The 17,362-nt window shown below is 40.2% G+C and overlaps 1 protein-coding gene across 6 annotated transcripts in view; it reads left to right on the plus strand.

The window, feature by feature from the left end:
* Window positions 1-17,362, plus strand: part of trappc13 (trafficking protein particle complex subunit 13) — a 70,125-nt gene that overhangs the window by 29,628 nt on the left and 23,135 nt on the right. For all 6 annotated transcript variants that reach the window (XM_043689664.1, XM_043689646.1, XM_043689656.1 and 3 more), the window contains exons 4-6: window positions 927-1,011; window positions 4,109-4,236; window positions 8,910-8,982. In XM_043689664.1, the coding sequence (XP_043545599.1) occupies window positions 927-1,011; window positions 4,109-4,236; window positions 8,910-8,982 (286 nt within the window). The remainder of the gene's footprint in view (window positions 1-926; window positions 1,012-4,108; window positions 4,237-8,909; window positions 8,983-17,362) is intronic.

Raw genomic sequence — 17,362 nt, forward strand, 5'->3', positions numbered from 1 at the left:
TAAATTCAGAACGGAAATGCGGAGACATTTCTTCAGCCAGAGAGTGGTGGGCCTGTGGAATTCATTGCCACAGAGTGCAGTGGAGGCTGGGACGCTAAATGTCTTCAAGGCAGAAATTGATAAATTCTTGATGTCACAAGGAATTAAGGGCTACGGGGAGAATGCGGGTAAGTGGAGTTGAAATGCCCATCAGTCATGATTGAATGGCAGAGTGGACTCGATGGACCGAATGGCCTTACTTCCACTCCTATGTCTTATGGTCTTATGGTAATACAGAGAAACTTTTGAATGAATAATACCTAGATTTTTGCTTATCAAAAGGCTCCGGTATTTTCAGTGTTTATAATTGCAAACAGGAATTAGCTTTAGTCCCATTGAATTGGGTCAGAAGAATTAGTTTAAATTGCGTCTGAGATTGATTTATGAATCTCTATACTTCCTTTCTTGTTTTTTCCTCCACTGCCCTAAAGTTGTTAATTGCCTTGCCAGGTAACGTCCGCATTTATTCCAGTCGATTTAGTTGCTGCTATTCATGTAGAAACCACAGATGGTTATTTTAGTGGGGTTAATATTACTGGCTAAAATCAGTACAGAAAAGGAATTTAGTGTTTTGCCCTTTCTAGTTTGTATGTAGAACTCATTGCTTTAACCAGCTGGCTGAGATGGGCATTAACAGAAGGTGCTGTGCCCACTGATGGCCAAGCATTCTTTTCGCATTGGAGTAGAATATAATAATTAAAATGGAAACTAAAAGTAACAAACTTTTTTAAAGAAGGCCTTTCCTACTTTTTTGTGAAAATTGTCTCTATCCAAATGTTTGAACTCTGCACTAATTAGCTTTATGCTATTTTGGAGTGTGTACCATTATCATGCTGTGCAGAAATATTGATTGTAATTTTCACATTTGAATTTCTCACCTTGGGCAGGAACATTTTTTTGGGTGAAACCTTTTCAAGCTACATCAGTGTACATAATGACAGCGTACAAGTTGTTAAGGATATTTTGGTTAAGGTAAGACAATGATATAATTCATCTGCTTTACTTCCAGGAAAAGCCATTTCAATGTATGTTCTATTTTATTTTCTTCTACCTGGCATCAGCAAAATGTTTTGTAACAGTAATACGCAAATTCCTATGTTGCTGCTAGGATGTATAAAATTGGTGGGTGCCCTTTTTTTTTACTGTTCCCATTAGAACCAGCAACATTTGGAAGTACAGTTATAGTTTGGCCTTGCAAGTTTGGGCTATGTTTGGAAAAAACATTTTAAGCTGTATATTTTTATGAAAAATTACTGCTTTGTTCAATCTTTCATCAGTATCTGACATATTAAATAAGTTTATTGATTTATTAATAATGAACTTGAGGATTAGAGTCCTAGAGATATACAGCGCGGAAACAGACCCTTTGGTCCAACTCATCCATGCTGCCCAGATATTCCACCCTAATCTAGTCCAATTTGCCAGCACTTGGCCCATATCCCTCTAAACCCTTCCTATTCCTATACCCATCTAGATGCCTTTTAAATGTTGTAATTTTATCAGCTTCCACCACATCCTCTGGCAGCTCATTCCATACACAGACCACCCTCTGCATGGAAAAGTTGCCCCTTAGATCCCTTTTATATCTTTCCCCCCCCCCCTCACCCTGATCCTATGCCCTCCAGTTCTGGACTCCCCCACCCCAGGGACAAGACCTTGTCTATTTATTCTATCCATGCCCCTCATGATTTTATAAACCTCTATAAGGTCACCCCTCAGCCTCTGACGCTCCAGGAAAAACAGTCTCAGCCTATTCAGCCTCTCCCTATAGCTCAAATCCTCCAATCCTGCAACATGCTTGTAAATCTTTTCTGAACCCTTTCAAGTTTCACAACGTCCTTCCGATACGAAGGAGAGCAGAATTGCACACAGTATTCCAGAAGCGACCTAACCAATGTCCTGTACACCCACAACATGTCATGCCAACTCTGATAACTCAATACTCTGATTAATAAAGGTAAGCATACCAAATGTTGCCTTCACTATCATATCTCCCTGTGACTCTACTTTCAAGGAACTATGAACCTGCACTCCAAGGTCTGTTTGTTCAGCAACACTCCCTAAGACCTTACCATTAAGTGTATATGTTTTGCTCTGATTTGCTTTTCCAAAATGCAGCACCTCACATTTATCTAAATTAAACTCCATCTGCCATTCGTCAGCCCATTGGCCCATCTGATCAAGATCCTGTTGTAATCTGAGGTAACCTTCTTCGCTGTCTAATACGTTTCCAAATTTGGTATCATCTGCAAACTTAGTAACTATACCTCCTACGTTCGCATCCAAAACATTTACATAAATGATGAAAAGCAGTGGACCCAGCACTGATCCTTGTGGTACACCACTGGTCACAGGTCTCCTGTCTGTAAAGCAACCCTCCTCAACTACTCTCTGCCTCCTTTAATCACCACAGGAACACAATCCTTTATCCGAAATTCTGGGAGCCAGTTTTTTTTTGGAATTTGGAATTTTTCAGATTTTGGAATAAATGACGTTTTCACAGTGAAATTTAAAAAAATTACCTAACAGCAGATGCACGTGTGAATAGTACGAGCGCTGAGACACAATTGACGCCTGCCAGTGCTGGACCACACCGCCATGTCACGTCTGAGTGACATTGTTCGAATGAGTGTGGAGTTCGGTCACCTGTTCGCACACCAAAATGACACTCCACATGTCACGAAAAATGTTTCAGATTTTCGAGCTTTACGGATTTCAGAATGTCAGGTTAAGGATTATATATTTGTGAATTATTTTATGTAATAATGGTTTTGCGATGTTCATCACTGACATGGTCAGATCCAGTTGCACCATTTAGCTAAAGCTATCAGTTATGCCTGTTCCCTTAAAGCCATGCATCGTGATTATGGTTTCAGTAGGGCAAAAGAAGTTTGGACAAATGTCCTTTTTCTGTTCTTTGTCATCGTGGAGCAGTTTTCATTGGAACATTTAGGAATACCATAAAAGTAGTGTTCATAATTTCAAATAGGTCTAAATTTCACATATGTGATAGCTTTTCTCTGCCCCTCACCCCCCCAGTACTCCTCCCGCTGTGGGTTTCAAAAGATGTTCTCTTTTCTTTTTATTTCCTTTTCCTTACCTCCACTATTGCACAGTGACTGTTTGGCCAAAGTGCTTCCTTATACTAAATCGGCAGGAAATCAATGAGAGTTTAGGAGTTATGGCATCATGTTGCAGCTGTACAGGACATTGGTGAGGCCATTTTTGGAATACTGCATACAGTTCTGCTTGCCCTGCTATAGGAAAGATGTTAAGCTTGAGAGGATACAGAAAAGATTTACAAGGATTTTGCTGGGCTAGAGGCTTTGAGCTATAGGGACAGGCTGACTAGGTTGGGGCTTTTTTCCCCTCGATCGTTGGAGACTGAGGGGTGGCATTATAAAGGTTTATAACATCAAGAGGGGCATGGATAGGGTGAATACACAAGATCTTTATCCTAGGGTGGGGTCCAAAACTAGACCATGTAAGTGTTTGGTGAGAAGTGAAAGATTTAAAAAGGATCTAAAGGGTAACTTTTTCACACAGAGGGTGGTACGTGTATGGAATGAGCTGCCAGAGGAAGTGGCGGAGGCGGTACAATTACATTTAAAAGGCATCTGAATAATTAAATGAATGGGAAGGGTTTAGAGGAATATGGGCCAAATGCAGGCAAATGGGCTACACAGATTGGGAGGTCTAGTTGGTATGGATGAGTTGGACTGAAGGAGCTGTTTCCATGCTGTATGACTCTAGTAGCTTGAGCTGTCTTACAACCTTGGGGTCGATAAAGTGTGGAGCTGGAAAAAGCACAGCAGGTCAAGCAGCATTAGAGGAGCAGGTAAGTTGACATTTCAGGTCTGAACCCTTCAAGACTTGCAACCTTGTCTGTCTTTGGGTTGGTTGAAATTATATTTGTGACGTCAAGGAACTTTCAGCTGCAAATCTGTATCTGGCATTTGCCAAATCCACTGACTTCTTCTTATATGTTAAGTGGGAGAGGGTTTTTAAAAGCAAAAAGCTACTGATAATTCAGGGAAATTTTGTTTACTTGTCTATCCTTTTAAATAAGGCTGATCTTCAGACCAGCTCTCAACGTTTAAACCTATCAGCTTCAAATGCTGCAGTGGCTGATCTTAAACCTGACCATTGCATCGACGATGTGATACACCATGAAGTGAAAGAAATTGGAACGCATATGTAAGCTCTATATTTTTATTTAAAGAATAGACTGAAAATATACATGTATTAAAAGATCCACCTAATGACCATAGCACTGGTGTGTTCTTTTGAGTGTGAAAGGATCATAATTCAGTGCATGAGTGTAAAGCTACAAGAACATTTTGCGTGAATGCTCAGGCAGTACATTATTCTGTGGATAAAAATGACCTCTTGCATCTCACATTGTCGCAGAATTTTGTAAACTGCACCCGACGGTTAAATGACAACTCAACTGTGACATTTTGAAGATTTATGAGATGTTTATGTTGCTCTTTTTAGACGTTTTGTAATCTTAATTTTTTGATTTGTATAATCTTTATGGTGATCAATGACAAGTATTATACTGAGCCCATTGAATCTGTTTTAACTAGTATTTTAACTGGCAAGTTATTTCAACAACTTGTTACCCTTAGAGGCAAAATAAACTTTAATGTTCATTAAGTTTATTGTCAGGCATGGCTTAGTTGGTAGCCATGCCTGACAATAAACTTAATGAATCACAAAATTCTGGGTTCAATCCCACTTTAGGATTTGAGCACAAATATTAAGAAACATCAGTATTGAGCGAGTGTGCAACATTGGAGGTGCTGTCTTTTGCTTGAGATGATAAACCAAGGGTCAATTTGGCCTATACTATGTTGCTATTTAATGGAGCATGCTATGTTCAAGTTTATTCACAATATACCGTACATTACACCGTACACTGACAAAGCTTTTCACTGTGCCTTGGTACATGTGATAAATTCAATTCAATTCAAATTCAATTATTACAACAGTAACAACACTTCAAACATACTTAATAGCCTTAGAAATGCAAGTTTATTTTTCTAATTTATATTTGGCTCTAGTGGACTGGGTAGAAATACCAAAAGGTGGGATGTTTGAACAGTGGCAGACACTTAAGGAGCTATTCAATTCCTCCGAAATAAAATATATTCCAAAGCAGAATAAAGATTGTAAAAAGAGGGGGGACAAAACTTCCATGACTAAGCAAAGAAGTCAAAGATAACACAAGGACAAAAACTAAGGTATACCATGTTGCAAATGTCTATGGCAGGCTGGTGGATTGGGAAATTTCTAAAGACCCACAAAGGGCTGCTTAAAACAAGTACTAAAAGGAGGAATTGTTAATTATGAAAAGGCTAGCACAAAATAGAAAAAAGCAAAAACTTTTACGTGTATTTGAAAGGAAGAGAGTAGCTAAAGCAAATGTTAGTTCTTTTAGAGGACGAGACTGGGAAGTTAATAATGGGGAACACATAAATGGCAAAGACTTTAAATCAATATTTTCCCTCCATTTTCAGGGTAGAGGACAATGAAACCATCCCAGTAATAGTAACAGGTAATGCAGATGTTATAGAAAAGGAGGAACTTAAAGCAATCACCATCACTTGGGAAAAAGAACTGAGCAAATTATTGGGATTAAAGGCTGATAACTTCCTCATACCTGATGACTGACTTCTAAGGTTTTAAAACAAGAAGCAGCAGAGGTAGTGGATGTGTTGATTATAATGTTCCAAAATTCCTTTGATTCTGCAAGGGTTCCAGTGGATTGGAAAAATGCTAATGTAACATCTTTTATTCATAAAGACAGGGAGGCAGAAAGTAGGAAACCATAGACCAGTTAGTTTAACATCTATTGTTGGGAAATTGTCCAAATCCATTATTATAGAATAGCAAAGGAATATTTGGAAAGTCAAAATGCAAGCCATCAAAGTCAGCATTGTTTTATGTGGGGTAAATTGTGCTTGACTAACTTGCTAGAGTTCTTTGAAAATGTAACAAGCAAGTGGATAATGGTATATCTAGACTTAAGGTATTTGGTAAGGTGTTGCATAAAAGGTTAGTACACAAGGAAAGATCACATGGGGTTGGAGCAATATATTAGCTTTAGTAGAGTATTGTCAAACCAAGAGAATGCATTGTTAGGGTAAATGTGTCCTTTTCTGGTTGACAAGTTATAACTAGGATGATGCCACAGTGTTTAGTCCTTAGGGTTGTAGCTTTTACAATCTATACAATGACGTCGATACAGTGATAGTGTATGATGTAACATAACCAGATTTGTAAGTTGTACTAAAATAGGTAGGAAAGTAGATTACAATGAAGAAATATGAAATTTACAAATAGAATGGATAGATTAGGTAAATGGATCAAAATTTGAAAGATGGAGTTAAAAATAAATAAATATGAGGTTATCCATTTTGGCTGGAAGAATAAAAAGGCAACTTATTACCTCTATGGAGAGGAACATCGAAATGCTTTGTTGCAAAGGCATCGAGATGTCATTGCGCACGAATAACCAAAAGCTAGAATGCAGCTACAAAAGATAATAAGTACAACAAATGGAATTTTGGAATTAATTGCTAAAGGAATAGAGTTTAAAAGTAAGGACGTGTTTTTAGAATTACAATTAGAATCCCTACAGTATGGAAACAGGCCCTTTGGCCCAACATGTCCACACCGACCCTTCGAAGAGTAACCCACCCAGAACCATTCCCCTACATTATCATCTATATTTGTCCCTGACTAATGCCCCTAACTGACACATCTCTGAGCACTGTGGGTGATTTAGCACGGCCAATACACCTAACCTGCACATCTTTCGATTGTGGGAGAAAACCCACGCAGACAAGAGGGAATGTGCAAACTCCACACACAGTCGCCTGAGGCTGGAATCAAAGCCAGGTCCCTGGCATTGCGAGGCAGTAGTGTTAACTACTGAGCCACCGTGCCGCCTTAAATGAGCTACCAAAAGACACTACCAACTATCACTAGTGTCCATACACAGAGACAAAGAGGGACACCTGTTCAACTGGGACAATATATCCATCCTGGGACGGGCTAAACAAAGCCAGGCATGGGAATTCCTAGAGGCCTGGCATTCAAAACAGAACTCCATTAACAAACAGATTTGGCCCCCATTTGCCAATCTCACAGAAAAAAAACCGAAATGATATCACCCACAACAACAGACAAGGCAGATAAACAGCAAGCGGGACAGAACAACAGCGCTTCACGGGAGGCTCACTGATGATGTTATCCGGCATGGTGACAAAACATCTGAGAACAAATCTACCAGCTCAGCGAGCAAACTTACAAACTTATGCATCTTCTCTGAAATCACAAACATCATACCCTCGCCGAAAGGCCACACTCCCTGCCTCGCTGCTGCTCCCTTCCCCGCTCTCACCCCTCTCTTCCCTAAGTTGCATTCCCCTTCCCTGCTCTGCAGCCCCTTCCTCCCCAGGCTGCGGTCCCCTGGGAGGAGAGGGGCAACAGAGTGGGAAAGGGGGCTGCAGCCTGGGGAGGAGAGGGTTGCAAATATATAAGGTATTGGCAAGACCGCAGCTGGAGTACTGCATACAGGTGTTGTAATTACGTTGGATAGAGTTCAGAAAAGGTTCACTAGATTAATTCCGTAAATCGCAATATGTACTTTCTACAAGATGCAAAAATTCACCGAAGATCCTGAGACAGCACCTTTCAAACTCTCAACTACTTTCATCTAGGACAAGGGCAGCAGGGGCATCGCCACCTGCAAGTTCCTCTCCAAGCCATTCACTATCCTGACTTGGAAATATATCACTGTTCCTGCTCTGTCGCTGGGTCACAATCCTGCAATTCCCTCCCTAAAGGCATTGTGGGCCAAGCGACACATGTGGACTGCAGGGTTCAAGAAGTCAGCAATTAGGGACCGGAAATAACTTCTGGCCATCAAGCAGTGCCTATGTCCCATGAATGAATTTTTAAAAAATTAAAGGCTTGCTTTATGAGGAGAGATTAAGTAGTTTAGGCCTACACTCATTAGAGTTTAGAAGAATGAAAGGAGATCGAATTAAGATATTTAAGATGCTAAAGAGGATTGATGAGGTAGACATGGAGCGAATGTTTCCCCTTGTGGGGCTATATAGAATGAGAGATCATAGTTGTAGGCTGAGGTGTGGCAGATTTAAAACAGAATTAGGAGGAATTACTTCTTTCAAAGGGTTATGGGTCTGTGAAGCCTACTATCTCAGAGTGCAGTGGACACAATAAATTTGAGCAGATAGGTAGATCAATCTTTTATTAGTAATGGTTAAAGGGTTATAATGTGTGGGCAAGAAAGTGGAGTTTGAGGCAGAGAGGAGATCAGCTGTGATTGTATTAAATGTGGAGTGTGAACTAGAGGGGCTGAATTCCCTACTCCAGTTCCTAGTTCTTATAGTTATGCCCTCTGATCCTATGTTTTTTATTTATCTTTGAAATAATAAGGGCTGGTACATTATTTTTCATAAGATGTCCCTTAAACTTTTGCAACTCATAATATAAATCATTGTGCGTTTCTAATTTTTCTTCCTACTTATCCTGTCATACCAAGAATCAGGCTCCTTCTTCAATCCACCCTATTTTATATGGGGATTCTTCCTTTGTGATATGGTGACTACTGGGAAACAAATTTTGTATTTAAGTTGAGGCACACATGGCTTTATAAAATATGTCAAACAAACACCTTTCTGTTGTAACCACATGGGTTGATATAATGCATGTCGTTGGATTTGGTATTTAAACAAGCTTTTCTTCTTGGCATGTGATCAACACATCATCTGTTATGTATGAGAAAGCTTATTCTATTTATTGATTTATTTTTCCACTTCTCTTTGCTTTTGCAGCTTAGTCTGTGCAGTCAGCTATACCACACAAGCTGGAGAGAAGATGTACTTTAGAAAGTTCTTCAAATTTCAGGTAGTACCTATAAATTTAGGACTAAGCTCTTCTTTTAAAATGTATAGAAACAAAAGAATTGTGGTCAACTTTTTATTTTTCATATTACATTTTTATATCTTTTTTTTGAATGATTTTTAAAATTGACCAATTTCTAAACTGAAGATTTGGTCAACTATTCTGATGACTTTTTTCGCAATATGCACAAAATTGAGTGATTAAAGATGCTACACAAAGCATTCGAATTACTGTTTCTTTGTTGATTGAAGTTGAGCAAATATATTTTTTCACAAAAATCTTTGGTGTTATCGGAGTTTAATAGATTGAAATAAAATAGGATATTCAAGCTAAACAGAAGTTGTTGTCAAAACAATCTTTTCTTCCCCTCACTTAAAATACATGCTTTAGTCTGAAACAAATTAGAATATATTCATTTAGAAATTATTTGTTGATGTAATCTCACGATGTTACAGATCTGGATAATTCAGATCATGTTAATCCACAACACACAACAATACTGCACCTCTGCTCTGTTCTCCCCTAGCATGTTCTTAAATGGGTCCAGGATTTTCATCTCCACCAGTCATCCTGGAAGCTCACTGAAAGCATTTGTCCTCCAAATACTACTTCCTTTATACTAGTTCTAAAGTTAGAATTTATTAGGTTGAGCTGAGGTTTATAAAATCATGATGGGCTTGGATTAGATAAATAGACAAAGTCTTTTCCCTGGGGTGAGGGAGCCCAGAACTAGAGGGCATAGGTTTAGGGTGAGAGGGGAAGGATATAAAAGAGACCTAAGGGGCAACTTTTTCATGCAGTAGGTAGTAAGTGTATGGACTGAGCTGCCAGAGGAAGTGCTGGAGGCTAGTACAATTGCAACATTTAAAAGGCATCTGGATGGGTATATGAATCGGAAGGGTTTGAAGGTATATAGGCCAGGTGCAGGCAGGTGGAGCTAGATTGGGTTGGGATATCTGGTCAGCATGGACGAGTTGGACCAAAGGGTCTGTTTCCGTGCTGTACATCACGATGACTCTATAAGTGATGGTGGAGAAATCTTTTAGGTGACAATGATCATTGTATCACAAAGTTGGGGGTGTTGTTGGTAAATGATAAAGAATATAGAGCAACAATTAATTAACTAGTGGACAACTGACTTCAATGAGGCAAGAATGAAGTTAGGCTGCATAGATTGGAACCAAACGTTGGGCAAAGCAGTAGCTGAGTTATGGATCATTTTCAAAGAAAAAATGGCTTGGGTACGAGCAAGATATATTTCCTCAAAAGAGAAAAGGAGGGCAAACAAATCCAGAGCTTCCTCAATAAGAAAGGAGATAGAAATTTAAGTTAAGGATGAAAAAGTGTGTTATGACAAGTGTCACATGGAAGATATGATTGAGAACCAAGCTAAATGCAGAACGTTCTAAAGGGAGCAAATAAGAGAAGTGAAGAGGGATTATAAAAAAAACTGATAAATAACACAACATGAAATCCAAACTCTTTAGTATGTGTTTTAATAGTAAAGAAGTCATAAAAGGAGGAGTAGGACTGATTAGGGAATAAAAAGATGATTTGAAGAAGGAAGAAGGCATTCCTCAGGTGTTAAATGAATAAGTTGCATCTGTCAATATTTCTGAAGTTGATGTTCCTGAGGCCATAGTGACAGAGGAAGAAATTCCTTCATAAGAAGTGTTTAAATTGATAAAGATCGGAATTTTGAATAAACCATCAGTTCTCAAAGTTGACAAGGCATCAGGTGATGTGCATCCAAGGGTATTGAGGAGATGAGAGTAACAATTGCAGAGGCACTAATAATAACCTTCAATCTTCCTGTGATTCGAGAGTGATGCCAGAGGTTTGGAAAATTACAAACATTAGGCCCTTGTTCATAAAATTTGTAAAAGATAAGCCCAACATTTAGAGACCAGTCAGTTTAACTTCAGTGCTGGGGAAACTTCTAGAAACAATTATTCAGGATAGGATTAATAGTAAAACGGAAAAATATGAGTTAATTCAGAAAAGCCATTATGGATTTGTTGAAAGAAAATTGTGGCTAACTAAGTTGCTGAAGTTTTTTGAAGCGACAATAGAGAGGTCAATGAGGACAATAATGTTAATGTGGTATACATCGACTTCCACAAGGCATCTAATACAGTGCTACATAATAGACTTGTAAGAAAAGTAAGAGCTCAGAATAAAAGAGATCGTAACAATGAGCTTACAAAATTTATTAAGTGATAGGAAACAGAGTGATGGTTAATGGATTTTGGTTTGGAGAAAGGTATGTAGTGGAGTTCCCTGGGCATCAGATTTGGAAACTTTGTTTTTTATGACATATATAAATGATCTAGATCTTGTGTGGGGGACAATTTCAAGTTTGTGGATGTTACAAAACTTGGGAGCATTGTAAACTGAGGAGGACAATGCAAAACATCAAAAGAGTATTTGCAAGTCGGTGGAGAGGTTGATGGGTGGCCAGTGACATACAGAATGAAAACAGGCCATTCAGCCTAACAAGTCCACACAAACCCTCTGAAGAGCATACCACCCAGACCTATCCCCCTACCCTATCGCCTTGCATTTCCCATGGCGAACACACATAACCTACATATCCCTGAACACTATGGGTAGTTTAGCATGTCTAATCCACCTAACTCGCACTTTTTGGACTATGGGAGGAAACTGGAGCACCCAGTGGAAACCCACACAGATAGGAGGAGAATGTGCAAACTCCACACAGACAGTCGCCTGAGGGTGGATTCGAACCAGAGTCCCTGGCACTGAGGCAGCAGTGCTAACCACGAAGCCACGTTCAATGTTGAGAAGTGTGAGGTCATACATTTGGCTACAAAGAACATGGAGAGACAGTACAAAACAACTGGAGTGATTCTAAAGGATGTGAAGGAACAGAGAGACCTGAGTGTATATGTGCAGAAGTCATTCAAGGTAAGAAGGCAGGAAGAGAGAGCAGCCATATGGTATTCTAGATACAGTTCAGAAGATGTTTTGGACTCTGTCAAAATCTGTTTAGTTTCAGTTAGGTAGTTCTGCCACATTCTTAGCTGAATGTATAAAGCAATTGCTCCCGAGAAAGGCATAGAAGTGTTTAGCATTGTTTAAAAAAAGATTACGGGAGAAAGTGAGGTCTGCAGATGCTGGAGATCAGAGATGGAAATGTGTTGCTGGAAAAGCGCAGCAGGTCAGGCAGCATCTAGGGAACAAGAGAATCGACGTTTCGGGCATTAGCCCTTCTTCAGGAATCATTTGGCTACAAAAAGATTACCAAAAAAAGATTACCTCAGATAAAGAGTTTAGTAACAGTTCCAAACTGGAAATGGTTGGTCAAAATCCTGAAGGAGGATTTGAAGCTGTGAAAATTCATGTTTTGTTGTGTGAAGACCCCAAGAAGAGGCTTTTAAATTCTCAAGATAGAGGAGTTAAAACCCTAGTTAAATTAAGCCCAATAGATGCGATGGAGAAGGACACACTCTGATGTGAGTACTGTAAAGGGGTGCTTTTGGAGTTAATAAGATTATATTTTTTACTGTGTATTTCAAAATCTTTAAATGTATGTCATGTATAAATAGTTTGGCTAACTCTATTATATTTTAATTTATTTTGTTTACTTGTTAAAGCTGTCTGCAATGCTGCATATTAATGAGTGAGTAGGTTAGCAGGTGGGTGTTGATGGTAGACTTTCACGCAAGTAGGGTGACAGATTGGTAGACTGGCAGTAGAAGGGTTAGAGTACCAGTTAATTGGTGAGAGGATAGGGTAGGTCATAGGAAATAGAACATTACAGCGCAGTACAGGCCCTTCGGCCCTCGATGTTGCGCCGACCTGTCATACCAATCTGAAGCCCATCTAACCTACACTATTCCATGTATGTCCATATGCTTGTCCAATCACAACTTAAATGTACATAAAGTTGGCGAATCTACTACTGTTGTAGGCAAAGCATTCCATACCCTTGCTACTCTCTGTGTAAAGAAACTACCTCTGACATCTGTCCTATATCTATCACCCGTCAATTTAAAGCTACGCCCCCCTCATGCTCGCCGTCACCATTCTCGGAAAAAGACTCTCCCTGTCCACCATATCTAACCCTCTGATTATCTTATGTCCCTATTAAGTCACCTCTCGACCTCCTTCTTCTCTAATGGAAACAGCCTCAAGTCCCTCGGCCTTTCCTCGTAAGGCCTTCCCTCCATAACCTAGCAAATCTCCTCTGCACCCTTTCCAAAGCTTCCACATCCTTCTTATAATGTTGCGACCAGAACTGTACACAATACTCCAAGTGCGGCCGCACCAGAGTTTTGTACAGCTGTAGCATAACCTCATGGTTCTGGAACTCGATCCCTCTATTAATAAAAGCTAAAACACTGTATGCCTTCTTAACAACCCTGTCAACCTGGGTGGCAACTTTCAAGGAACTGTGTACCTGGACACCGAGATCTCTCTGCTCATCTACACTACCAAGAATCTTACCATTAGCCCAGTACTTTGCATTCTGGTTACTCCGACCAAAGTGAATCACCTTACACTTGTACATATTAAACTCCATTTGCCACCTCTCAGCCCAGCTCTGCAGCTTACCTATGTCTCTCTGTAACCTACAACATCCTTCGTCACTATTCACAACTCCACCAACCTTTGTGTCGTCTGCAAATTTACTAACCCACCCTTCTATGCCCTCATCCAGGTCGTTTATAAAAATGATGAACAGCAGTGGACCTAACACTGACCCTTGCAGTACACCACTGGTAACTGGACTCCAGGATGAGCATTTCCCATCAATCACCACCCTCTGTCTTCTTTCAGCAAGCCAATTACTGATCCAAACTGCTGTATCTCCCACAATCCCATTCCTCCGCATTTTGTACAATAGCCTACTTTGGGAAACCTTATCGAACGCCTTGCTGAAATCCATATACATCACATAAACTGGCTTACTCTCCTCTACCTGTTTGGTCACCTTCTCAAAGAACTCAATAAGATTTGTGAGGCACGACCTACCCTTCACAAAACAGTGCTGACTATCCCTAATCAAATTATTATTTTCTAGAAGATTATAAATCCTATCTCTTATAACCTTTTCCAACACTTTACCAACAACTGAAGTGAGGCTCACTGGTCTATAATTACCAGGGTTGGCTCTACTCCCCTTCTTAAACAGGGGAACCACATTTGCTATCCTCCGGTCTTCTGGCACTATTCCTGTAGACAATGACAATTTAAAGATCAATGCCAAAGGCTCGGCAATCTCCTCCCTGGCTTCCCAGAGGATCCTAGGATAAGTCCCATCCAGCCCAAGGGACTTGTCTATTTTCACACTCTTCAGGATTTCTAATACCTCTTCCTTGTGAACCTCAATCACACCTAGTCTAGTAGCCTGTATCTCAGTAATCTCCTCGACAACATTGTCGTTTTCCAGAGTGAATACTGTCGAAACATATTCATTTAGTGCTTCCCCTAGCTCCTCTGACTCCACACACAACTTCCCACTACTATCCTTGATTGGTCCTAATCTTACTGTTGTCATTCTTTTATTCCTTAAATACCTATAGAAAGCCTTAGGGTTTACCCTGATCCTATCCACCAACAACTTCTCATGTCTCCTTCTGGCTCTTCTGAGCTCTCTCTTTAGGTCTTTCCTGGCTACCCTATAACCCTCAAGCGTCCTAACTGAGCCTTTATATCTCACAGTGGTTTGGGGGGGCATTAAGCGTGGGTCTAAATGGAGAGGTTGGTTTTGTGTACTGTGGCAGTTGGTGTGGATAGTGTTTGGAGTAGGGGTATGGGCAGTTAGGTGAGATCTGCCCTGGGCAGTAGGGTCCAAAGTTTTATGTTTTTTGGCAATTATTGTTTAGTTAGTGAGTCAGAGTGTCTGCATGGACCAATCAATAATCCCTCTAAGTTGCATGACTGCATCACCTACAGCTGCTTCGAAGGTCCATGTGCAGGGTTGGATGCGCGGATGCCTTTCATAGCATTAATTTCCAGTTCCTGAAGTCTCTGCCACTCGCTGGTCTTGGAGATCCATGCAGAAGAAAAGGAAATTAGCTGGAACACTGGTGCCAATGCACATCTTCCATGGTACCTCTGTTGTCCAGCCATCTGGATAGCTGAAGGTCTGGCCCACCTCATAAACAACTGATATAAACCCAATTTGAAGGTATTACGACTGAAATGGACTTATGCACCTCTGCAGACTCCATGGTAACCACCAACCAATGCAGAGCAGTAATTAACAAAGCCTGCCGAAGTTGAACCATAGTTCTGAAAGTAATATAAAAGTCCGAGTAAGTTCTGAACATACTATATCTCATGTATTTCTCTGAACACATCCACATGTAACCCAGCAAGTACACTGGGTTGTGGAGATGACACACAAGGCTACTCTTTAGTATCTGGGTTCCTAATTACTTTAAATTGCCTGTTAATCTTGTAGTAATACATAATTACCTCAAATATTTTCTTCAGTGACCTAGTAAATTGGAAGCAGCAATGAATTTTGTTTTTATCAAGCAGAGGCTCCAAAGTTACAGTAAATGGAAAATTATGGAATGAATGTAGATTTCTCCAGCTTCCTCATTTCCCCTCCCCCCACCTTATCTCAGTCCCAACCCCCGGATTCAGCACCGCCCTCTTGACCTGCAATCTTCTTCCCGACCTCTCCGCGCCCACCCCCTCTCCGGCCATCACCCTCACCCTCACCCTCACCTCCTTCCACCTATCGTATTCCCAGCACCCCTCCCCCAAATTCCCTTCCCCCTACCCTTTATCTCAACCCGCTTGGCGCACCAGCCTCATTCCTGAAGAAGGGCTTATGCCCGAAACGTCGATTCTCCTACTCCTCGGATGCTGCCTGGCTTGCTGTGTTTTTCCAGTACCACATTATTCAACTCTGGTCTCCAGCATCTGCAGTTCTCACTTTCTCCACATCTTCCAGGATCCTGCCATTGATCTTAATCAAAGTTTTGTGCATTGAAACTGTTTAGAAGGGGACCATAGATTTCCAGGTGTTCAATGAAAGGTTTATTTTCCCAAATTCTTTGGAAAAGGTGTTGAAAATGACTAGAACCCAGTTTGTGGGTGATCGTATGCATAAATGCCATTTGCATGATGAAGCTCTATAACTGAGGTTGAAGAGCGTTTGGAGTGAAGGCAGCATAATTTTCACTTCTGCAAATTATCTTCACATCTGTGGGTATTTTGGAGGTGAATTACAATATTGCAGTGAGGAAAATGGAGCAAAGTGTTGCTGCAATGACACAGCCCAGGCTTCACTGAGAAGGTTTCTAGTGACTCCATTGGTGAGAATCACAGTTTGCATGTCATTGTGGAGCAGATTGAAGATGGTGCCAAATTTGCGGGTAACCAAAATTAAATAGTGTCTTCCATAAGACTTCACAGTTGAGAGAAACTAAGGCTTTCTTAAGGTCAAAAAGAAAGTGTAGCAGTTTGTGCTATTTTCCCTGTATTTTTCTTGAATTTGCTTTACAGTGAAGATCCCTGAAAACCTGCTCCCCAGGATTGGCATGTAGTTTATAGGTCTGACACTAGACTCTACTTGGAACTCAGTTACAATAGGAGACTTCTGAGGGCAGTGAATAACTTCAGGGGTACTTTGAGAACATCCCTAAGATGTCAACTGTACTCACTGGCTTGAAGAAGTCCCTGTTTTGAGGCATTAAAAGTAGTGCACAAACCTTGAAGCAATCCATTTACTCAACCCTTCACGCACCATCTGCCCCACACGTGGCAACCATTCTGAGGGATTGGCTTTAAAAAAGGAGGACTTAATTGCCATTTGTGGATACGTGAGTTAAATTTAATGAGTAATTTTAAAAGGATACAGGTTGTTCTGATATAATGTGCATTTTGTTAATGCAGATTTGTTGTAACACGATTGACAAAGTGAGGACACCGTTTCTAAAGCGCAGACTTTTAAAACGTGTTGGCTGTAACGCAATTATATTGCCGACACTCTAAAGTGCAGTAATGCGGGGTTGCACAAGATCGCAACCATCATGTTATAGAAGAATTGATTGTTGAATTAGAATGTAACATTATTTTGCAGCAATGACATTGCAGTCATAGCTGTTAGAAAAGTTCAAACATTCAGTTGGGGTCTGTGCTATGGCTGGTTCTGACGTACATGACTGAGGTGCTTTGAATTTCATAAACCTTGTTTAAAATTATAACTTAAATTCTTTGTGTGTATTCTAATTATTTATTTATGTGAATTGATGTGAACTTTGAAGCATTTAAAATAACAGAAAATTGAAAAGTATTGGTGCTGTTATAGGACTTGATAGAGTAATGCATAGTAAAGCGATGATTGCTTGCATTCCTTTCTTCCAGTATCTAGATAGGTTGCGAGAAACAAATGGCAGAC

This window comes from Chiloscyllium plagiosum, chromosome 1 (assembly GCF_004010195.1).
Source record: "Chiloscyllium plagiosum isolate BGI_BamShark_2017 chromosome 1, ASM401019v2, whole genome shotgun sequence".
In the NCBI taxonomy this organism is placed as follows: Eukaryota; Metazoa; Chordata; class Chondrichthyes; order Orectolobiformes; family Hemiscylliidae; genus Chiloscyllium; species Chiloscyllium plagiosum.